At 37.5% G+C, this 18,623-nt stretch overlaps 3 protein-coding genes across 9 annotated transcripts in view; 2 read left to right on the forward strand and 1 right to left on the reverse strand.

Annotated features, from left to right (window-relative positions):
- si:ch211-243j20.2 (uridine-cytidine kinase-like 1) overlaps positions 1 to 18,623 on the forward strand; it is a 242,853-nt gene that overhangs the window by 185,966 nt on the left and 38,264 nt on the right. For 3 of the 6 annotated variants that reach the window (XM_051925489.1, XM_028796788.2, XM_051925488.1), the window contains exons 3-6: positions 79 to 185; positions 8,440 to 8,610; positions 12,258 to 12,329; positions 17,592 to 17,781. The exons of the other annotated variants lie outside the window; for them this stretch is intronic. In XM_051925489.1, coding sequence (XP_051781449.1) covers positions 79 to 185; positions 8,440 to 8,610; positions 12,258 to 12,329; positions 17,592 to 17,781 — 540 coding nt within the window. The remainder of the gene's footprint in view (positions 1 to 78; positions 186 to 8,439; positions 8,611 to 12,257; positions 12,330 to 17,591; positions 17,782 to 18,623) is intronic. 6 annotated transcript variants of the gene reach the window in all.
- mpv17 (mitochondrial inner membrane protein MPV17) overlaps positions 1 to 18,623 on the forward strand; it is a 309,255-nt gene that overhangs the window by 112,372 nt on the left and 178,260 nt on the right. The window lies entirely within an intron of this gene.
- The window catches only part of LOC127527285 (uncharacterized), a 193,446-nt gene that overhangs the window by 75,896 nt on the left and 98,927 nt on the right, over positions 1 to 18,623 (reverse strand). The window lies entirely within an intron of this gene.

Consider the following 18,623-nt stretch of genomic DNA (forward strand, 5'->3'; position numbering starts at 1 on the left):
AGGGGGAGCATGGATTATCTAAACAAAAGATTCTTCAATAAACAGACAATAAATATTTTTTATCTCATTTTATTTCAGGCCTTTGTGGTGGCAGTGCTTCTGGAAAAACTACAGTGGCAAACAAGATTATTGAAGCATTGGATGTGCCCTGGGTAGTTCTTCTATCCATGGATTCATTTTACAAGGTAAATTAAGTACATACTTCGCTGTTTGCAAATCGCTTACTTCTTTTGTAATTACCAAGACAGATCAACATGTTCAGTTTCATTAAAGAATTTATGAGATCTCTTAATATCCCTTTCCCACTGTAACTTTATTCTTTTTAGGTGTCTGTCTGTCTATCTGTCCATATGACATAACTCGTCTCGCTTGGACCAGTTTTGTTGAAATGAGGCTCACTTGCTCTTCATGGAAATTTGTTGAGACCATTCTTGAGATTGTGTTGTACACAGTTTTAATATTTCATAATGTCCCTTTGAAAAGCATTGGTGAATTTGCGTGCTTGCCTGTCTCAAAACAGAAAAATGTTCTGTGTGACTTCAACTACGAATTAGTTTACTGTTTCAATTTTGGTTTGAAAGTGGTTACACCAACTTATATATTTTGTATATTTCCTAGTTTTTTACCTTGATTATCCACTAATGACACAAAAAAGATCCTCAGTAAATTAAAGTTATTGAAAAAAAGTTATTGAAACACCAAAAGAGCGTGTGCATGGGTAGGAAGTTGTTGGCACTGGCATCAGCAAATTGTTTCTGCTTTATGAAGTCTTCCCAGTAGCTTGTGCACCAGCAGAAGAGAAATAGTGCATCAGCACCTCGGTTCCCCCGATGCTTTAAGTCATAACAGGTAAGTTAAATAATCTTTGTAATTGTAAAAGTGTAACATGCACGCAAGACCCTGCACTCTGAGTACCAAAGGTAATGCGAAAAGGTAATTTCCCCTTTTGGGATTAATAAAGTTTATCAAGAACAAAGAAAGAAAGAAAAACAAAAGGTTGTCTAGACATACCTTATACTAAACCCACATCACAGCACCTTTATACAGTGGTGTGAAAAACTATTTGCCCCCTTCCTGATTTCTTATTCTTTTGCATGTTTGTCACACAAAATGTTTCTGATCATCAAACACATTTAACCATTAGTCAAATATAACACAAGTAAACACAAAATGCAGTTTTTAAATGATGGTTTTTATTATTTAGGGAGAAAAAAAATCCAAACCTACATGGCCCCTGTGTGAAAAAGTAATTGCCCCCTTGTTAAAAAATAACCTAACTGTGGTGTATCACACCTGAGTTCAATTTCCGTAGCCACCCCCAGGCCTGATTACTGCCACACCTGTTTCAATCAAGAAATCACTTAAATAGAGCTGCCTGACACAGAGAAGTAGACCAAAAGCACCTCAAAAGCTAGACATCATGCCAAGATCCAAAGAAATTCAGGAACAAATGAGAACAGAAGTAATTGAGATCTATCAGTCTGGTAAAGGTTATAAAGCCATTTCTAAAGCTTTGGGGACTCCAGCGAACCACAGTGAGAGCCATTATCCACAAATGGCAAAAACATGGAACAGTGGTGAACCTTCCCAGGAGTGGCCGGCCGACCAAAATTACCCCAAGAGCGCAGAGACGACTCATCTGAGAGGTCACAAAAGACCCCAGGACAACGTCTTAAAGAACTGCAGGCCTCACTTGCCTCAATTAAGGTCAGTGTTCACGACTCCACCATAAGAAAGAGACTGGGCAAAAACGGCCTGCATGGCAGATTTCCAAGACGCAAACCACTGTTAAGCAAAAAGAACATTAGGGCTCGTCTCAATTTTGCTAAGAAACATCTCAATGATTGCCAAGACTTTTGAGAAAATACCTTGTGGACTGATGAGACAAAAGTTGAACTTTTTGGAAGGCAAATGTCCCGTTACATCTGGCGTAAAAGGAACACAGCATTTCAGAAAAAGAACATCATACCAACAGTAAAATATGGTGGTGGTAGTGTGATGGTATGGGGTTGTTTTGCTGCTTCAGGACCTGGAAGGCTTGCTGTGATAGATGGAACCATGAATTCTACTGTCTACCAAAAAATCCTGAAGGAGAATGTCCGGCCATCTGTTCGTCAACTCAAGCTGAAGCGATCTTGGGTGCTGCAACAGGACAATGACCCAAAACACACCAGCAAATCCACCTCTGAATGGCTGAAGAAAAACAAAATGAAGACTTTGGAGTGGCCTAGTCAAAGTCCTGACCTGAATCCAATTGAGATGCTATGGCATGACCTTAAAAAGGCGGTTCATGCTAGAAAACCCTCAAATAAAGCTGAATTACAACAATTTTGCAAAGATGAGTGGGCCAAAATTCCTCCAGAGCGCTGTAATAGACTCATTTGCAAGTTATCGCAAACGCTTGATTGCAGTTATTGCTGCTAAGGGTGGCCCAACCAGTTATTAGGTTCAGGGGGGCAATTACTTTTTCACACAGGGCCATGTAGGTTTGGATTTTTTTTTCTCCCTAAATAATAAAAACCACCATTTACAAACTGCATTTTGTGTTTACCTTGTGTTATATTTGACTAATGGTTAAATGTGTTTGATGATCAGAAACATTTTGTGTGACAAACATGCAAAAGAATAAGAAAATCAGGAAGGGGGCAAATAGTTTTTCACACCACTGTATGCAGATTACCATGTTTCACTATTTCACTATCTGTATAATTTAGTAGGGAGACCAAATATCTCAGTGACAAGCACAATCCTGATTTCAGGCTGTGCCTCCCAATAAATAACTGAAGAATATCAAAATGTCCTGGGTTTAACAGGCTTCCATTTAATAAAACATTGCTCCGCCCAACCAAACATCCAGTGCTCCAAGGGGGTTCCCCCACATTCATCCATACTCTTGCCCCTCCACCATCTCTTCGATGTACAGTAATTTACATATAATAGCATGGTCAAAACTCTGAGGGCAGGAAAAGTTGATTATGAACTTTTGTTAAATTTGAACAATATCACTAGGAAGACCAAAAACAGAGTACTGCCATTGATTTGTTTCTACATCAGCCACTGTGTGGAATCATATGTGGTCATTTGTGAAATTGTTGGTTTTTCTCCCCTGTGCTCTGATACCTTTCTGATGATGATGAGGTAAAGCAAGCATTAAACAAATGAGGATAGGCTTTATGCATAGGGAATCATGCTATACAAGTGTCTTGTCTTGGGACACATTCACCTGTTATCCATAATGGTCACTCATTATAATGAAGTTTGCCTTGTTGTTATATTATTTTCCTAAAGTATTATAACTGAATAGCTTTGCAAGTCTCATTTCATGAAAATTACAATGGGAAGTCATTCTCAAGCAAGGAAGAAATTAATTATAAAAGTTTTATTTTTTAACTTTATTTAAGTTCCAGGGTCTCATGTATAACGAAGTGTGTAGAATTCATAGTAAAACGTGGCATATGGACAAAACTGGAAATGTGTGTATGCACAAAAAATCCAGATGCATAAAGCTGTGCATACGGGAAGTTCCACACACTGACGAAAGTACGCTACAAAATGTACTATTTTTTGGCTTAAACAGTGCTATAAGCAAGAAAAAGAAAATGATATAGCATGGCAGAGACACTCTAAAGTTCAAGTTGAGAAAGTCACAAAATAAAAAAGAGTTGGTCAGATATCAAAGTCAGCATGTGAATTGTATGTGAATTTCCCCTTGGGATTAATAAAGTATCTATCTATCTATCTATGAAAATGTAAGTTGCAACCCTCCGTCTGTTTATTCTGTCTTAGACAATATTACAAAAGCTGACCCCCATGCCGAGAACGTATATCCACATAGTGATGGGCTCGTATGCCCAACACTTCTTCGGGTCATGGCCACACACACACCTCTGCCTTGGAAACCACTGGGCGACCAGTTGGCTGTGTGCTGACAGACGCTATTCTGAAGTCACAAAATGCAATAGTGGATGCTGTAAGAGATGTGGCCAATGAACTAAAGAATATAAGGGCTGTACTATATGATATTGACCACAAATTAAATGAATTGGTTGAAAAATAAATGCTGCATTTGATTACCTATTTTCACATTCTGCTAATTATATCCAAACAAAGTTGTAATGCTGTCCAATTTGGGTGATCATTTGGTGGGTCTGTGTCAGGTTCATCATAATGCATTTCTTCCGGTACAGGCAAGCCACGATTGTGTGCCACATTATGCAGCACACTACATGCTTGCACAACGCAACATACTTTCTGTGGACTATAGAGTAGCACAATAATAGAGTGGAAATACTTTCTATTTACATAAACAAATTCATTCTCTGACGGCGCCTTTATAGTGTAGCGTCGGCACCAAAAGCCACAATGGATTGAATCCCTGCTCTTTACATGTTAATACCAAACATGATTTTTATTTCTATTGGATGGATTTTTAATAATTAGAATTTTTCCACAGAATAATAATTTTCAAAACAACATGACAGTATCTAAAATTTCATCAGTTTCTGTCTTGTTTATAGTGTATTGGATTTTGGCTTTAGATTTCTCAAAAGAGTTTACTTTTTTATGTTAGCCTAAAACTCTTAAATTTATTTCCCCCCACATCAAGCAACACTCAGTGCCCTAGAATGACAAAGCAAAAAGAAGATTTCAGACATTTTTGCAAACTTTTTAGTAAACTGAAATATCACTTGAGTATTGTTTGATGTGGAGAAAAAGTGAATTTAAATGATTTTAGCACATGGCTGCAATATAAGCAACATGTGAAAAAAATAAAGGGGTCTGAATACTTTATGAATGCAATGTATATAAAAATAAAGTAGAAATATCTTTGCGAAATAAACTAAAAAGTGCACTGTGAAGGGAAACCATAATAACCTTGGCAATGGCACCAACAAAAGTTAAGCTTTTTAAAGTATATAATTTTATTCCAGTAGCTATTAGAAAAATGTGTATTGACACTAATTGTGGTTAGTTTTATCATTAGTCCATACAATAGTTAACTTCTTTTTAATATATTCTAGGAGTATAATAGCATTCACTTACTTGGAATTTTACAAGAAATGTGTTAATTTCCTGGTCCAATAGCATTCACTCATGACTGTCCTCTTGAGGTTCATGATATTAAGTGGGAAGGGAAACTGAAAATTGTGTAGAAGAGCTGTTCATACACTACTGGTCAGATGTTTTAGAACAGGCATGTCAAACACACGGCCCCTGGGCCGCATGCGGCCAGCAACAGAAATCTGTGCGGCCCGCATGACAGATCCTAGTTAGCACTGAACTTGTACAAAATGATTACTATCGTTTGTGATTGAATCATTCTGCATCTTCGGTGTTAGTTATTGACTTTTCTTACTTCTGCCTTCCGACAAAAGCGCGTTTTCCCATGGCATTACGGTACGTCATCTGCTAGTATAGCCACGAGCCTTGACCAAAGTTAGTGAGCCGCAGCGTCACAACTGAAGTGCTTGGCTGCAGCAGCAGGGGCGGCCTTAGGCATGTGCAAACTGTGCACCTGCACAGTGCCGCCAAATCCCAGGGGCTGCCACGCCAATATATATTGATGAAAATAATGACACAGCTGACGGCAATGTGGCCGAAAAACATTGTGTTTCTTGTTAATTAGTACGCTGTATTTACAAATGTCGCTAGAGTCGGAGCAGTAAGCTATATGTAGTATTATAACATTCTGCCGTAATGAGAATATCATGGGCCGCCACTTGGTTTTCAAGTTACGGACACGCGTATATAGAAGCCTGTCATGACCACGAGGCGGCTATGCAGTGTCCGCAACGGATGTGGCCATCCGCCGTGCATAGGATACCGTATTGACATTGCCAGGCGAAGGGACCACTGATTCTTTCCCTGCTCAGGGCCGCCACGAGCCTAGAGCCGCCCCTGCTAAGTCTACACTACTGACTGGGCTGCTGAGACTGGCCACTGGGCAGAACTGACCATCACAAGTTGTAATAGCCCGCATATTTTCACGTTTTTTTTGCTCTAGTTTCATGTAATTTTGTGCTAGTATTGTAACGAACAGTTAATGCAGACTACAACTGAAGATCTGAAGTGGACGCGAGAAGTTGGTGAGTTGTTTATTAACATATTTTTGTGATTTTGAGTTTGTAAAATTATTGTAGGTCAGGTGGCTTTTTGCATATCGGCTTATTTTACAATGTAAACTTTGAAGTAAACTTAGTAAAGTAAAATTAGAATTTTGGAGGATTTGTTTTCCAACTTGAATTACTGAGCAATGAATTCACTGAGCATTTTCGTGATTTCAGTTCACACAAACAGGGCATTGCGCTGTTCTCTTACAACGTTGAGAATGCGCCTGAGAATATCCAAATGGAATTGATTGAAGTGCAGTCAGATTCTATTCTGAAGGCAAAATACAACGAAGTTGGTGTGCCAGGCTTGTATGCTTACCTGCCACCCTCGTATGTGCAGATCCGTAAGTTGGCATCGAGAGTACTGTCAATGTTCGGAAGCACTTACCTTTGTGAGCAATTGTTTTCGTTAATGAAAGCTACCAAAACCCTACATCGCTCAAGACTTACCGTCGAGCACCTTTCATCCCTCATAAAAGTTGCAGCTGCACAAGATTTCAAGCCTGATATTGACGAACTGGTTACTAGCAAGAGATGCCAAGTGTCGGGACAAAAGAAATAAATCTCACACTGTAAGGCTCCTATATAAGCAATGAATATAATATAATGAATATAATATAATAAAGACCTAGCTAAGAGGCTAAGACTCTAATTCTACACTGTTGTATGGAGACTGTATGGAAATAAATTGCTTTTCTTTAAACTTTAAGTGTTACATTTTTTTTTAAAGTTTTCAGTATTGGAAAGAAAGCTACAGTAACTTTGTATAATAGTATAATAGTATTTGTTATAGTGCGGCCCGCTGACGCACGTATGGCAGTCGAAGCAGCCCACCAATGGTAGTGAGTTTGACATGCCTGTTTTAGAACACCTCAGTTTTCCAAATTTTCTTCAAATATAATCAGTTGAAATGCATTGAATGACCTAAAATGGAGAAGTAGTAAACCAGAGGTTTAAATTTAAAGTTTAAGTTAAAACTGAAAAAAAAAAAATTTCAGAATATTACAAATAGGCCTTCTTTGGGGAACAACTAATAGGTTATAACCTACAGATATTCCGCAGCAATTAAAGTAGATTAAGCCTTTCAAGTTGAAGCAGACAATTGGCTCAGGTGTCCTAACTTTTCTGGCTGCCTGTCTGTCTTAAAGCAGAGTTGGAGCAAACTTTGTTACTACACCCTCTGAAGTACTACTTGGACAACATTCCAGTAGTAATGGCAATTAACAAATTAAATTAGACCAAGTATTATTACCCTTACTAGTGTATGTGACGGTGCGGGTCCTGCTCCATGCTCCCTCTTCCAAATTTGGGAGCCTCTTGAACCCAACACTGTCAATAATGTAACCAGATTAGCTGGTAGGTGGGAACAAAACACTGTAGGCAACAGGATGGTGGAGAAGTGTTCAGTGTTTTTATTAAAAAGAAATCAGAACTTAACAGTGTCCAAAAAGAAAGTGCAGTGCTCCATATTTCCATAAATAAATAATCCATAAAAACAGGGAAAATCCAAGTAATTAAAACAAGGCTAAAAACGGGAATAAAAACCACCAGTCACTGGGTGAAACAAGCTGAGCCCAACTCCTTACAAATCTTTCTCCGCTCACCCATTGCTTGTTCAGCTGGAGAGACTTAAGCAACTGCTGTCCTCTCAATCTGTACTTAATTGCAGGACTGCCCATGTTGCGCACAGGAACCGTTCTTGACACGCTACAAGGCTATCCCCCAGCTGTGAGTGCAATGATTTTATTTAAAATGAAAATCAGCCACAGACCCAACTTTACCACAGTTTAGGACTTTCATTCAGAGAAACTGCAAAAAAAAAAAAAAAAAAAAAAAGTGTTAGTGAGTATGGTGGCCAACACAATCCAAAGACAATTGAAAAATGGATGAAATGCTGATAGGAAGAGATCTGGCCGACCCAAAGTCACAACCCCATCAGAAGACAAGTTTTTGAGGGTCACCCGCATGCGCGATAGGCGTCTCACAGCACAACAGCTTTAAGATATTAGTAATATTGATTTTGACCTGAACTCATATTTGAATTTCTTGTGTGTTTCCATATTGCCAAGCTGGAACATCTAAGTTTGTGTCTTTAGTACATTATACATATCTTGGTGACCCATGACTGATAAGGAAATAAGCATATTATTAATACACAATTAAATACACACTAAATATATTTTATGTTTATGCCTGATATTTATGTTTTTGTCAGTTACATTTTATATGTATTTGTGTTCTTACTTTAACTTGTTCATTGTCATAGTTGAGTTTTTTGACCCATGTTTGCATATACTTTTTTTTTATTTTATATGATATATTTTGCCAGGTACTCAGTAAAGAGGAACAGGAGCTGGCTGCCAAGAATGAGTATAACTTTGACCATCCTGATGCGTTTGATTTTGAATTGCTGATCACTGTTCTGCGGAAGCTAAAGAAAGGAAAGAGTGTGAAAGTTCCTGTCTATGATTTTACGTTACATAGTCGACGAAAGGAGTGGGTAAGACAGTATGGTCTATATGTGTTGGCATATTTATACATATTATTTGTTATTGTAAGAATTTAATTGACAAATTTATATGAGGAAATACATTAGTTATCATGCAAAATGTTCTTATCCGTAGTCTGTCAAGAAAGTGTTATTTAATACTAGAATCACTGAAACCTATGAAAATAAAAGTAATATCAGGCCACCTTAAATTCCCTCTCACTTCCTCATCAGTGCCTTCATTTTACAAATTTGTCAATTAGCACTGGTAGCAGGTGGCCTGCTCACCAATCCCACACTGGGGTCAGACACAAAATTCTCACATCTGAAGTTTGTTTATTTGGGAGTGAGGTGTCTGTAATAGTATAGGGTAAATAATACATCGTTATTTAGAATACATACATTTCATGTGTGTTCCATGTCTACAATGATCTGTGTAAATGTAGGATGACAGGAAATGCAAGGCAAGAAATGTTGAACACATAACTAAAACACAAACTTTTTTCATGTTATAGTAATAATGTCAAAATGTTGATGTGAAGTGTATAATGTGTGAAGACTAAAGTACAAATATCAAATAAACACTTTGACAAAAGGTATAACAAAACAAGTGCGCTTTTATTAAAGAACATAAAATACATTTTTCAATTTACATGTCGCTGTCAATGTTTAAAAACTGAAGCCCAATTATCAATCGATACAAAGGGGATCCGTGTGCTTGGCTGGTGCAGAGGTAAGAATTGCAGCTTCATAATCACGAGGTCGCTTGTTTAAGCCCAGGTTCTCCCTGCATTTAGCATTTTGAGTAGTAGCCTGCTATTATTATTATTACTATTATGTAATAAAAACATACATTTGATTTAAGGCTGTAACAGCTGGTGTAAATTTATGGTACTTGTAAAAGTTAGCGTTTATATTTATTTTTTATTCAGCTTTATTCCCTCCGTCATGTTCACACTTCCCCTGATCTGACACTGTTAGTTGACATAGAGACAATATAGACAGCTTGTTCTTGGGAAATATATTTTTTACATGTCTACATTCAAGTATGTTAGTTTTCTGAAACAAACCAGTTAAAGATTCTCTAAACTTTTACAGTAAAAGTTTAGCAATACAACTGATTATGTGTACTTGATTTTTATTCCTATTCATTGTGTTGTGATTTTATTGATTGAATACCGTTCAGTATTAATTACCTATGCACTCTGGACATTTATAATAAAACACCAACTAATACTAACTTATTAACTTCTCCTATCATTATTTTTGTACTAGCATTGAATACACCCGGTAACCCAGTAATATGACATTAAAACAGTGTGCTGCTGTTTTACATGTCCAGTTGGATATACTTTTGACTCCTTTGGCACAGCTGGGGCCTCATGCATAAAGCTGTGCATAGAATTCACACTAAAACATGGCGTACGGACAAAAGCGGAAATGTGCGTACACAAAAAAAAATCCAGATGAATAAACCCGTGTTTACGTCAACTTCCACATTCTTCCGCTCCATAAATCCCGGTCAGCGTGAAAAATAACTCATGTGCATGTGTCTGCTGCCACTCCCCAACTCCTCCTAGAATTATGCCTCTTTGAATGTACAAATCAATGTAAATAGCCCTTAAGCTCAGCATTCTGTAAAAAGGCAATGGCAAAAGCACGGGGGAAAAATAGAAGAATTTCAGCTAATACCAAGTGGAAGAAAGGTAAAACTTACTATTTGTTGGTTTAAACAGTGGTATAAACAACAAAAGGATGTTTATTGAGTGACATAGAGTATTGGCGAAACTCGAAAGCTCAAGTTCACAAAGTCGCACAGTGCCCAAAATAAAAAAAGAAGTTGTCAGATATCAAAGTCGGTGTGAAAAGGCGAGTCATAGCCCACCATCTGATTGTCATATGAAAACTTATTAGGGTACAGATAAAAGAAAAAAAATAGGGACACAGTGGGGAAAAGCTTGAAATGTCAACTTTAATCTCGAAATTTCCTTTTTAATCACGTAGTTTATTTTGTCATTAAAGTAGAACATCATAAACTTCATCTTAAAATCATTTAATTTACTAGTTACTCAAACACCATCGTAAGTAAAGTAGCACGTTAAATGCTTTGATGTGCTCTATGTGTGTGAATCACTACGTGCTTTCTCTTCCTCCGACAGGACACAGAATCCATTACATTCATGATATTACAGTTGTCTGAATAATTTAAATACTGAGATGTATACTTGACATTATTTTTATGATGCTAGGAATTAAAGGATGTATTAAACATGGGAACACGGTGGCGCAGTGATAGTGACGAGCTGGTGCCCCGTCCAGAGATTGTTCATTTTGCCTTCTGCAAGATACTTGCTGTGCCGTGCGCGACCTTTGATGAAGTAATTTATTGTAGCAGTACTGTCTCTTTCAAATGTACTAACCCCCAATTCCTGTCCTTTCTTTTCTTTCTCCGAGTACCCAATCGCCACACAATTAGCTCAGTAATAGATATTAAGCCATCTTTAAGTTTAGAACTCCGATTCTTCAAAACTTTTAAAGAACATTCAAATATCTTTGTAGTACATGTTTAATTATTCTATCCATCTATCCTTCCAGTGTCGCGCCAGCAAGAATACAGCGCGAGGCAGGAACAATCAGTGAACGGAGGGCCAGATCCTTGCTAGTGCTGCGACACCGTATCCTCACATGTTTAATTATTAACAATATTTAAATGATGTTAACATTTTATCTGCATAACATAATAAAGATATTTTGCTGCATTTCATCTTAAAAATGATATTGTCATCATATGTAAATACGCGCTAAAGTGGCTCAGGTTGTGCAATATTATATCTGTATCGCAAGTTTACAGTGAGGTAATTGTACTTATAAGTACAAACAGTTCTACATGGAGCACTTGATGGACTGATTGATTGCGTTTATAGTTCTTGGGATGAAACTGTTTCTGAACCGCGAATTCAGTACAGGAAATGCTCTGAAGCGTTTGCCGTATGGGAGCAGTTCAAATAGGCAGCATGTTCTAGATGCTATATACTGATAATTCTCTTTCCGATCAGCTGCTGTAGAGCTGTGATTCCACGCTCAGATACAGTGATATAAATACTCTGAGTGGTGCAGTAAGAGTAATATGGAAAAAGATGATCCGCTGTGGCAACCCCTAACGGGAGCAGCTGAAAGAAGAAGAAGGTGCAGTGAGAGTAACAACGCTAAAGCAGCTATGGTATTTGGAATAGTTTGGCCATTCCGTGGACCATTATATTTTTACAGGTTAATTACAACCAGATGCCTTAAACTAATGAAGCAATATGCGGTTAATTTCGGTGTATATGATAAAGCCGCGTCAGGGATGTGGATCTAAAAAACAAAAGGAAACCATACTGAAACAAAAGCACTGCTTTGACGCTGCTTGCTGCCAAGTTTGCAAAACCGATAGGAGAACTTATGTATGCCAGGGTTTGAGCTAGCGTGAAAATGTACATGGCTTTAAGCCAAGTTTAGGTTTTATACATCATGATTTGAGAGTGGAAATGGGCATACGCAACATTTTTTTGCATACGCACCGTTTATACATGAGGCCCCTGGTGTTACAGTAATCATAGTTGCATTTCCTGGTTATTGTTTTATTTTGAAGAGTCCTGTTTGTCTTTTTGTTGTTTTAGAAAACTGTCTATGGAGCTAATGTGGTGATATTTGAAGGTATCTTGGCTTTTGCCAACAAGGAGTTGTTGAAGGTAATATTTTTTATTATTAGCATTGTTTTTATTTTGGGAATGTAAGTTTGGATATCTCAACATGTTGACCATGGACTGTGGTTTAGCAACAAGAGATTACAGTATAGGTAGATTACACAAAAGAAATCCAAAAGAAAGCCACTCCAAGATCCCAGATTAAAGGTGCATCAACAGTGTCATAGTGATCAACAATATCACATAAAAAGATATAAATATCTAGAAGGGACAAGAGTGACAAAAAGTTCAAATGACCTGGTAACTGATTTCAAAATTAGAAACACGGTCTTTTTATATTAATGAGACCAGCAGAACAAACCTTGCATTGCTTTGGTTTGAATTGTTTTAAAGGAGAAAGTATTGATGGGGAAGGTCATTGTGTGTGGTTTTGTTGATTTTTCTCCAATATTTACTGTAGTATGTTTTATCATTGTTTTTGCAATGTGTAATACAAAAGCAAATTCTGTTGAGGTATGCAGCAAACTTTTTTCAAGGTTCAGTCATACTACCACTGTACCATGAAAAGGAATAACACTGTCCTCCATTTTTACAAATACTTAAGAAAATGTCAAAGCAAAGAAGCTGGCTATAACCCATTTATTTTATGATTATGGCGTTGTCAGCAAGAGAATGTTGGTGGTATCTTTGACTGCATTCATCATTACCTCTAGACATTCCTGTGTCCCATTCTAGATATGAATGATTAATAGCGCTGCTAGTCTGTTGAGATGGAATATAATGAGATTAATGAAGTGGTGCAATAGTTTTGAAAGGGGAGAATAATTTCTTCTGTGTTGTTTATATTGTGGTTCAAAGAGATGATTGTAAGTAAGTATACAATATCCAGAACGGAAGACTAAGAGTCGGGTAAGTGATTTTGATGTACTTTTTGCTGTAATATTCCTTGTGTTTTTGTTTGCCTGTTATGTTTTGCAGTTAATGACACAGTTGGTGGTTCAAATCCCTCTTCTGACTCATTTAACTTATAAGCATTAAAACTACAAAACCATGTAAGGAATTGTAATTTGTACCTGTAATTTGTAAGTTGATTTGTGTAAAAAATATAGTAAAGTAACACAAGTCTGTTTCATTGTAACTCATTGTTAATCAAAGTGATATGCTGTGATAGGGTATAGCAGTGTTTTTCCCTTAGTCAAGACTAAGTATTTTTTGTTACAAAAAAAGAAATACAGTGGAACCTCGAGATACGATCACCTCTGTATACGAGAAATTCAAGATACGAGGAAAGTATGAGCGAAAAATTCAGATCTAAATACGAGCATTGGCTCGCGTAACAAGCCACGAGCCAGGCTGTGGGTATAGCTCGCGGCTTAGCGAGGGGGCGTGGTAGCAGTAGCAAGCCGCAGGGCGATCTGCGGTGTCTGCGTTTCTCACCTAAGTGCACAGGTGGGAAACTGCCCACATCCATGATTGTTCCTGTGGCTGATGGGCTGCAGCTGCCATGTCCTCCCCACATATATAGAGAAGCGCGAGCCGGTTAAGGGGGAGAAGAAGTAAAAGAAAAGAGAGGAGAGAGAACGGAGGTTGCAGGAGGAGGCAGGAAGCAGCAGCAGCAGTAGGAAGTCGGTGCGGGAGAGCGAGCCAGTGCAGGCTCGCGTGTAGCTGAACAGGCGAGCCAAACAGCTGAAGCAGGACGGTGTAGAGAAGGTCAGCTGAATTAAGAGTGTTTCGCCTGTTGCAGAGCCCGCATGGGAAAAGCAGGTGAGACGCTAACAGAGAAGAAGCACCGGGGGATTGTCATCTGTTTTTTAAAGACTGCTTCCTGTTGACGTTTTACCCTCATGTTAAAGGATTGTTATTCTTGTGTATTTTAAACCTCCACTTCACAACTGTTTTAAGGATTATTTATTTGAAGATTTATTGAATGCTCTACTGCACTTTGGACACCTGTTTTGATTCTTTTAATAATCAGTTATATTATTTACCAGTGTTATTTATTAAAGGTAGACTACAGTATATATTATTTATCAGTGTTATTTGTTAGGAAAATTGATTTTTATGTTAATATTTTTGGGGTGCGGAACGGATTAACTGGATTTCCATTATTTTCAATGGGGAAGTTTGTTTTAGATACGAGAAATTTGCTATACAAGCTCAGTGCTGGAATGAACTAAACTCGTATCTAGAGGTTCCACTGTATTAGTTCTGATTTCTAATTAGCATGTCATATTGTCACAGTGAACTTCAGTAGTATCTAGCAGTGTGAGTCAAACAGCACAGGGTTGTGTTGTAGTAACTGTAATGGAACTGTGATACATATTTTTTGTATATATACAATGCAGTCAGAAAGTATTTTAGAATTTTTTGCAAATTTAATAAAAAAAAGCTGAAATTTTACTTTGACACAAGTATTGAGACCCTTTACTCAGTACTTTGTTGAAGCAGCTCTGGCAGTGGTTACAATCTGGAGTTTTCTTGGATATGATGCAACAAGCTTTACCCACCTGAATTTGGGGATTTTCTTCCATTCTCTTCCATTCTTCTCTGTTTCCTTTCTTGCAAACTAATTCAGGTCTATTCAAAGTTTTTTTTTTTTTTTTTTTTTTTTTACGAGAACATTCACAACCACTCCTATATTGCCTTTGCGTTGAGCTTAGGGTTATTGTCCTGTTGGAAGCTGAACCTTCCCTTTGGCGCAGTATGAGATTCAGAGCACTCTGAAACAGGGTTTTATTAAGGATATCGCTGCATTTTGTTCCATTCAACTGTCCCTTAACCTTGGCTAATCTCCCAATCCCTGCCACTGAAAAACAATGCAATAGCACAATGCTGCCACCAGTATTGTGCAGGTGATGAATGGTGTCTGGCTTCCTCCAGATATGATGCATAGAATTGTTTCTCTTGTTTGTCTTTTTGCAAAATCCAAGTTGACTTTTATATGTCTACTGGCCACATTGTCATAAAGCTTAGATTAGTGGAAAATCTGTCTGTCTAAAATGCAAAATTCACTCAGTCACTCATCAACAAAAACACTATTTCCTGTTTAGATAAAAAGGTAAAAAATTTGTCAGGGTGGTACATCTAGGGCAGTAGGCATCCACTAAGAAAGTACATGACCAATATTTGATTTCCCTCATAGAAAGAATGCCACTTGTATTTGGCTGTTATATAAGTAAAATGTTGCTGCTTTGATGAGTTAAAAATTGGAATAAAGTTATTGGTGCCAGTCAGGTTGGTCTGAGTATTTCAGAAACTGCTGATCTACTGGGATTTTAACACACCGCCATCTCTAGGGTTTACAGGGAATGGTCTGAAAAAGGGGAAATACGCAGTGAGCAGCAGTTCTCCGGGCTAAAATGCCTTGTTGGTGCTAGAGGTCAGAGGAGAATGGCCAGAGTGGTTCAAGCTGATAGAAGGGCAACAGTAACTCAAATAACAACTCATTACAACCAAGGTATCTCTGAACGCACAACACGTTGAATCTTGAAGCAGATGACCTAAAACACCAGGAGACCACACCGGGTGCCATTCCTGTCATCTAAGAACAGGCAGCTGAGGTTACAATTCACATGGGCTCACCAAAATTGAAAGACTGAACAAAGTAGAAGACTGGAGAAACATTGCCTGGTCTGATAAGTCTTGATATCTGCTGTGATATTTGGATGGTAGGGTCAGAATTTGGCATCAACAACATGAAAGCATGGATCTATCCTGCCTTGTATCAGCAGTTCAGGCTGGTGGTGGTGGTGTAATGGTGTGGGGAATATTGTCTTGGCACACTTTCGGCCACTTAGTAGCAACTGAGCATCGTTTAAATGGCACAGCCTGCCTGAGTATTGTTGCTGACCTTGTCCATCCCTTTATGACCGCAGTTTACCCATCTTCTGATGGCTACTTCCTGCATAATAACACGTAACGCACCATGTCAGTAAGCTCAAATCATCTCAAACATGGCAATGATTTCACTTTACTCAAATGGCCTCCACAGTCACCAGATCTCAGTCCTATAAAGAGCCTTTGGGATGTAGTAGAATGGGAGATTCACATCATGGATGTGCGACTGACAAATCTGCACCAACTGTGTGATGCTATTAAGTCAATATGGACCAAAATCCCTGATGAACGTTTACAGCACCTTGTTGAATCTATGCCATGAAGAATTATGACAGTTCTGATGACAAAAGGGGGTCCAACCCAGTACTAGCAAGGTGTACCGAATAAAGTGGCCAGTGAGTGTATATACAACCCCCTGAATAAAAGGATAAGTGACTGTGTGTCCGTCCGGTTGCTGTGTCTGTCATTTTAAAAGATGGCACACAACAAACATTTTTAGTAATAAAATGCATTGCATTTATCTTTTCAATAGATGGTGCATCACAAACACTGTTTTTACGAATCCCATACCAGATGGCATATAACAGAGACATATGTGTTGCACGGTGCAATGCAAATGTTAATGCTGAGGTCTACATTGATCACTTAGATTTCAATCCACCTTAGACCATAGCATAGCTGTTATATATACAGTATATATTGTTTATCCATGGCTTAAAATTTATTTTCATAATACCTCTAACCTCAGGTCAGTCTTCAGAACTGAATGGTGTCAAATTATACTATTAAAAATCTTACTAAATAGGTTCAACATCTGTAAAAATAATTAAAAATGAGCAGTAAATAAATATTTCACAAGTATTTAAAATGAGTAAAAGTAAATAAAAATTTCTAAGGAGAAGGAAGAAAGAAAAAGAAACAATTTGATCTGTGTTTCAAAAATTGTGTCTCTAGAATTTCCATGCTGTCCCAGTGTATGCATAAGTTATTCTCCAGCTACTTTGGTTTTTATCTCACATCCTAGTACTAGGGTGTTGTGCCGTTTTAGCCATTATGGATGTCATGAGAAGTCAAGCAAAATGACTACATTTGTTGGCTAACTAAAAAGATTACAATCTTTAAGCTTTCAAGCAACTCAAGGCAATGTTTATGTAATTTAATTGACTTCTCACATCCTAAAGATGAGTGTTTTTTTAATTGTAACTAAGAAGTTTGTGATTGATTTAATGTTTTTAGTTGTTTCACTCTAAAAGTGAGCTCAACTAAAGATAATTAACTCGGAGAGAGTAAAGAGCCAGGAAAAATTGAGAATGAAAATATTGAGGCAGCTGGTGTAAACAGGACATATACTGTAGTAAATTCCATGCTTTTTGCTACTCTGATATTTACTGTTTGAAGACTTGTGGAAACAAAGGATGTATCTATCCTTAGTTCAGTTTGATTACACTTCTGTTTCACTTTTTATTGCAGCTCCTGGATATGAAGGTTTTTGTGGACACTGATTCTGACATTCGTTTGGTTCGCCGTTTGAAGAGGGACATTACAGAAAGAGGACGTGATATTTCAGGAGTTATAAAACAGTATAACAAGTTTGTGAAGCCTGCTTTTGAACAATATATTGAGCCTACAGTGCAGGTGGCAGACATTGTTGTACCAAGGGGTAAGAGATATATCACCATACTTGACATTTTTTGTGTGCCATCTTAATTAAATAACATATTGCTTGTATATTACATTGCTGATATAACAGTTTGCAAGTGACACAAGACTGTTACACTGTAAATATTTTAAGTCAAATCCCAAACAGTTATTTGAGTGAAAGGAGTAGATATCGAAAATCTAGACTAAGGAGCAGAGAGTGAAAATCCAATATATTTATTTATTTGTTTGTTTTTAATAATTTAATAATAATTTTAATTTAATAATAATTTTAATACATTTGCAAAAAATTCTGAAACCCTGTTTTTGCTCTGCTTTTTGATAAGGGAGCAAAAATGAATTTAAACAATTTTAGCATAAGGCAGCATATACAGTCATATGAAGAAAGAAAATACACCCTATGGAAATTGTTGATTTTTTTTTTCAACATATTTACACATGAAAATGGTCCTGTACTGAAATGCTGTTTGGTTTTTGCCAAACATATATACTTTTACTGTGGCCAAACATCTTTAACTTTGATTTATCTGTCCAGAGCACCTTGTTCCAGAGGGCCTGGTCTTTGTCTATATGTTCAGTGACAAAGTTAATTTTGTTGTAATGATTTCTGTAGACAGCAGAGGGTTTTTCCTGGCAAACCTTCACATGTAGTTCAAATGTGTGCAGTCTCTTTCTAATTGTAGATGCATGCAATTTAAACCAACTTATAGGAGAGTTACCTGCAGAGCTTGTGATGAAATTTTGGGGTTCTTGAAGACTTTTTAGTATGAGATGGTCCGTTCTTGTGCTGAATTTGCTGGGCTGGCCAGTCCTTGACAAATTATCAGTCAGTTAAAATCTACA

This window comes from Erpetoichthys calabaricus, chromosome 3, assembly GCF_900747795.2.
Source record: "Erpetoichthys calabaricus chromosome 3, fErpCal1.3, whole genome shotgun sequence".
Lineage (NCBI taxonomy): Eukaryota > Metazoa > Chordata > Cladistia > Polypteriformes > Polypteridae > Erpetoichthys > Erpetoichthys calabaricus.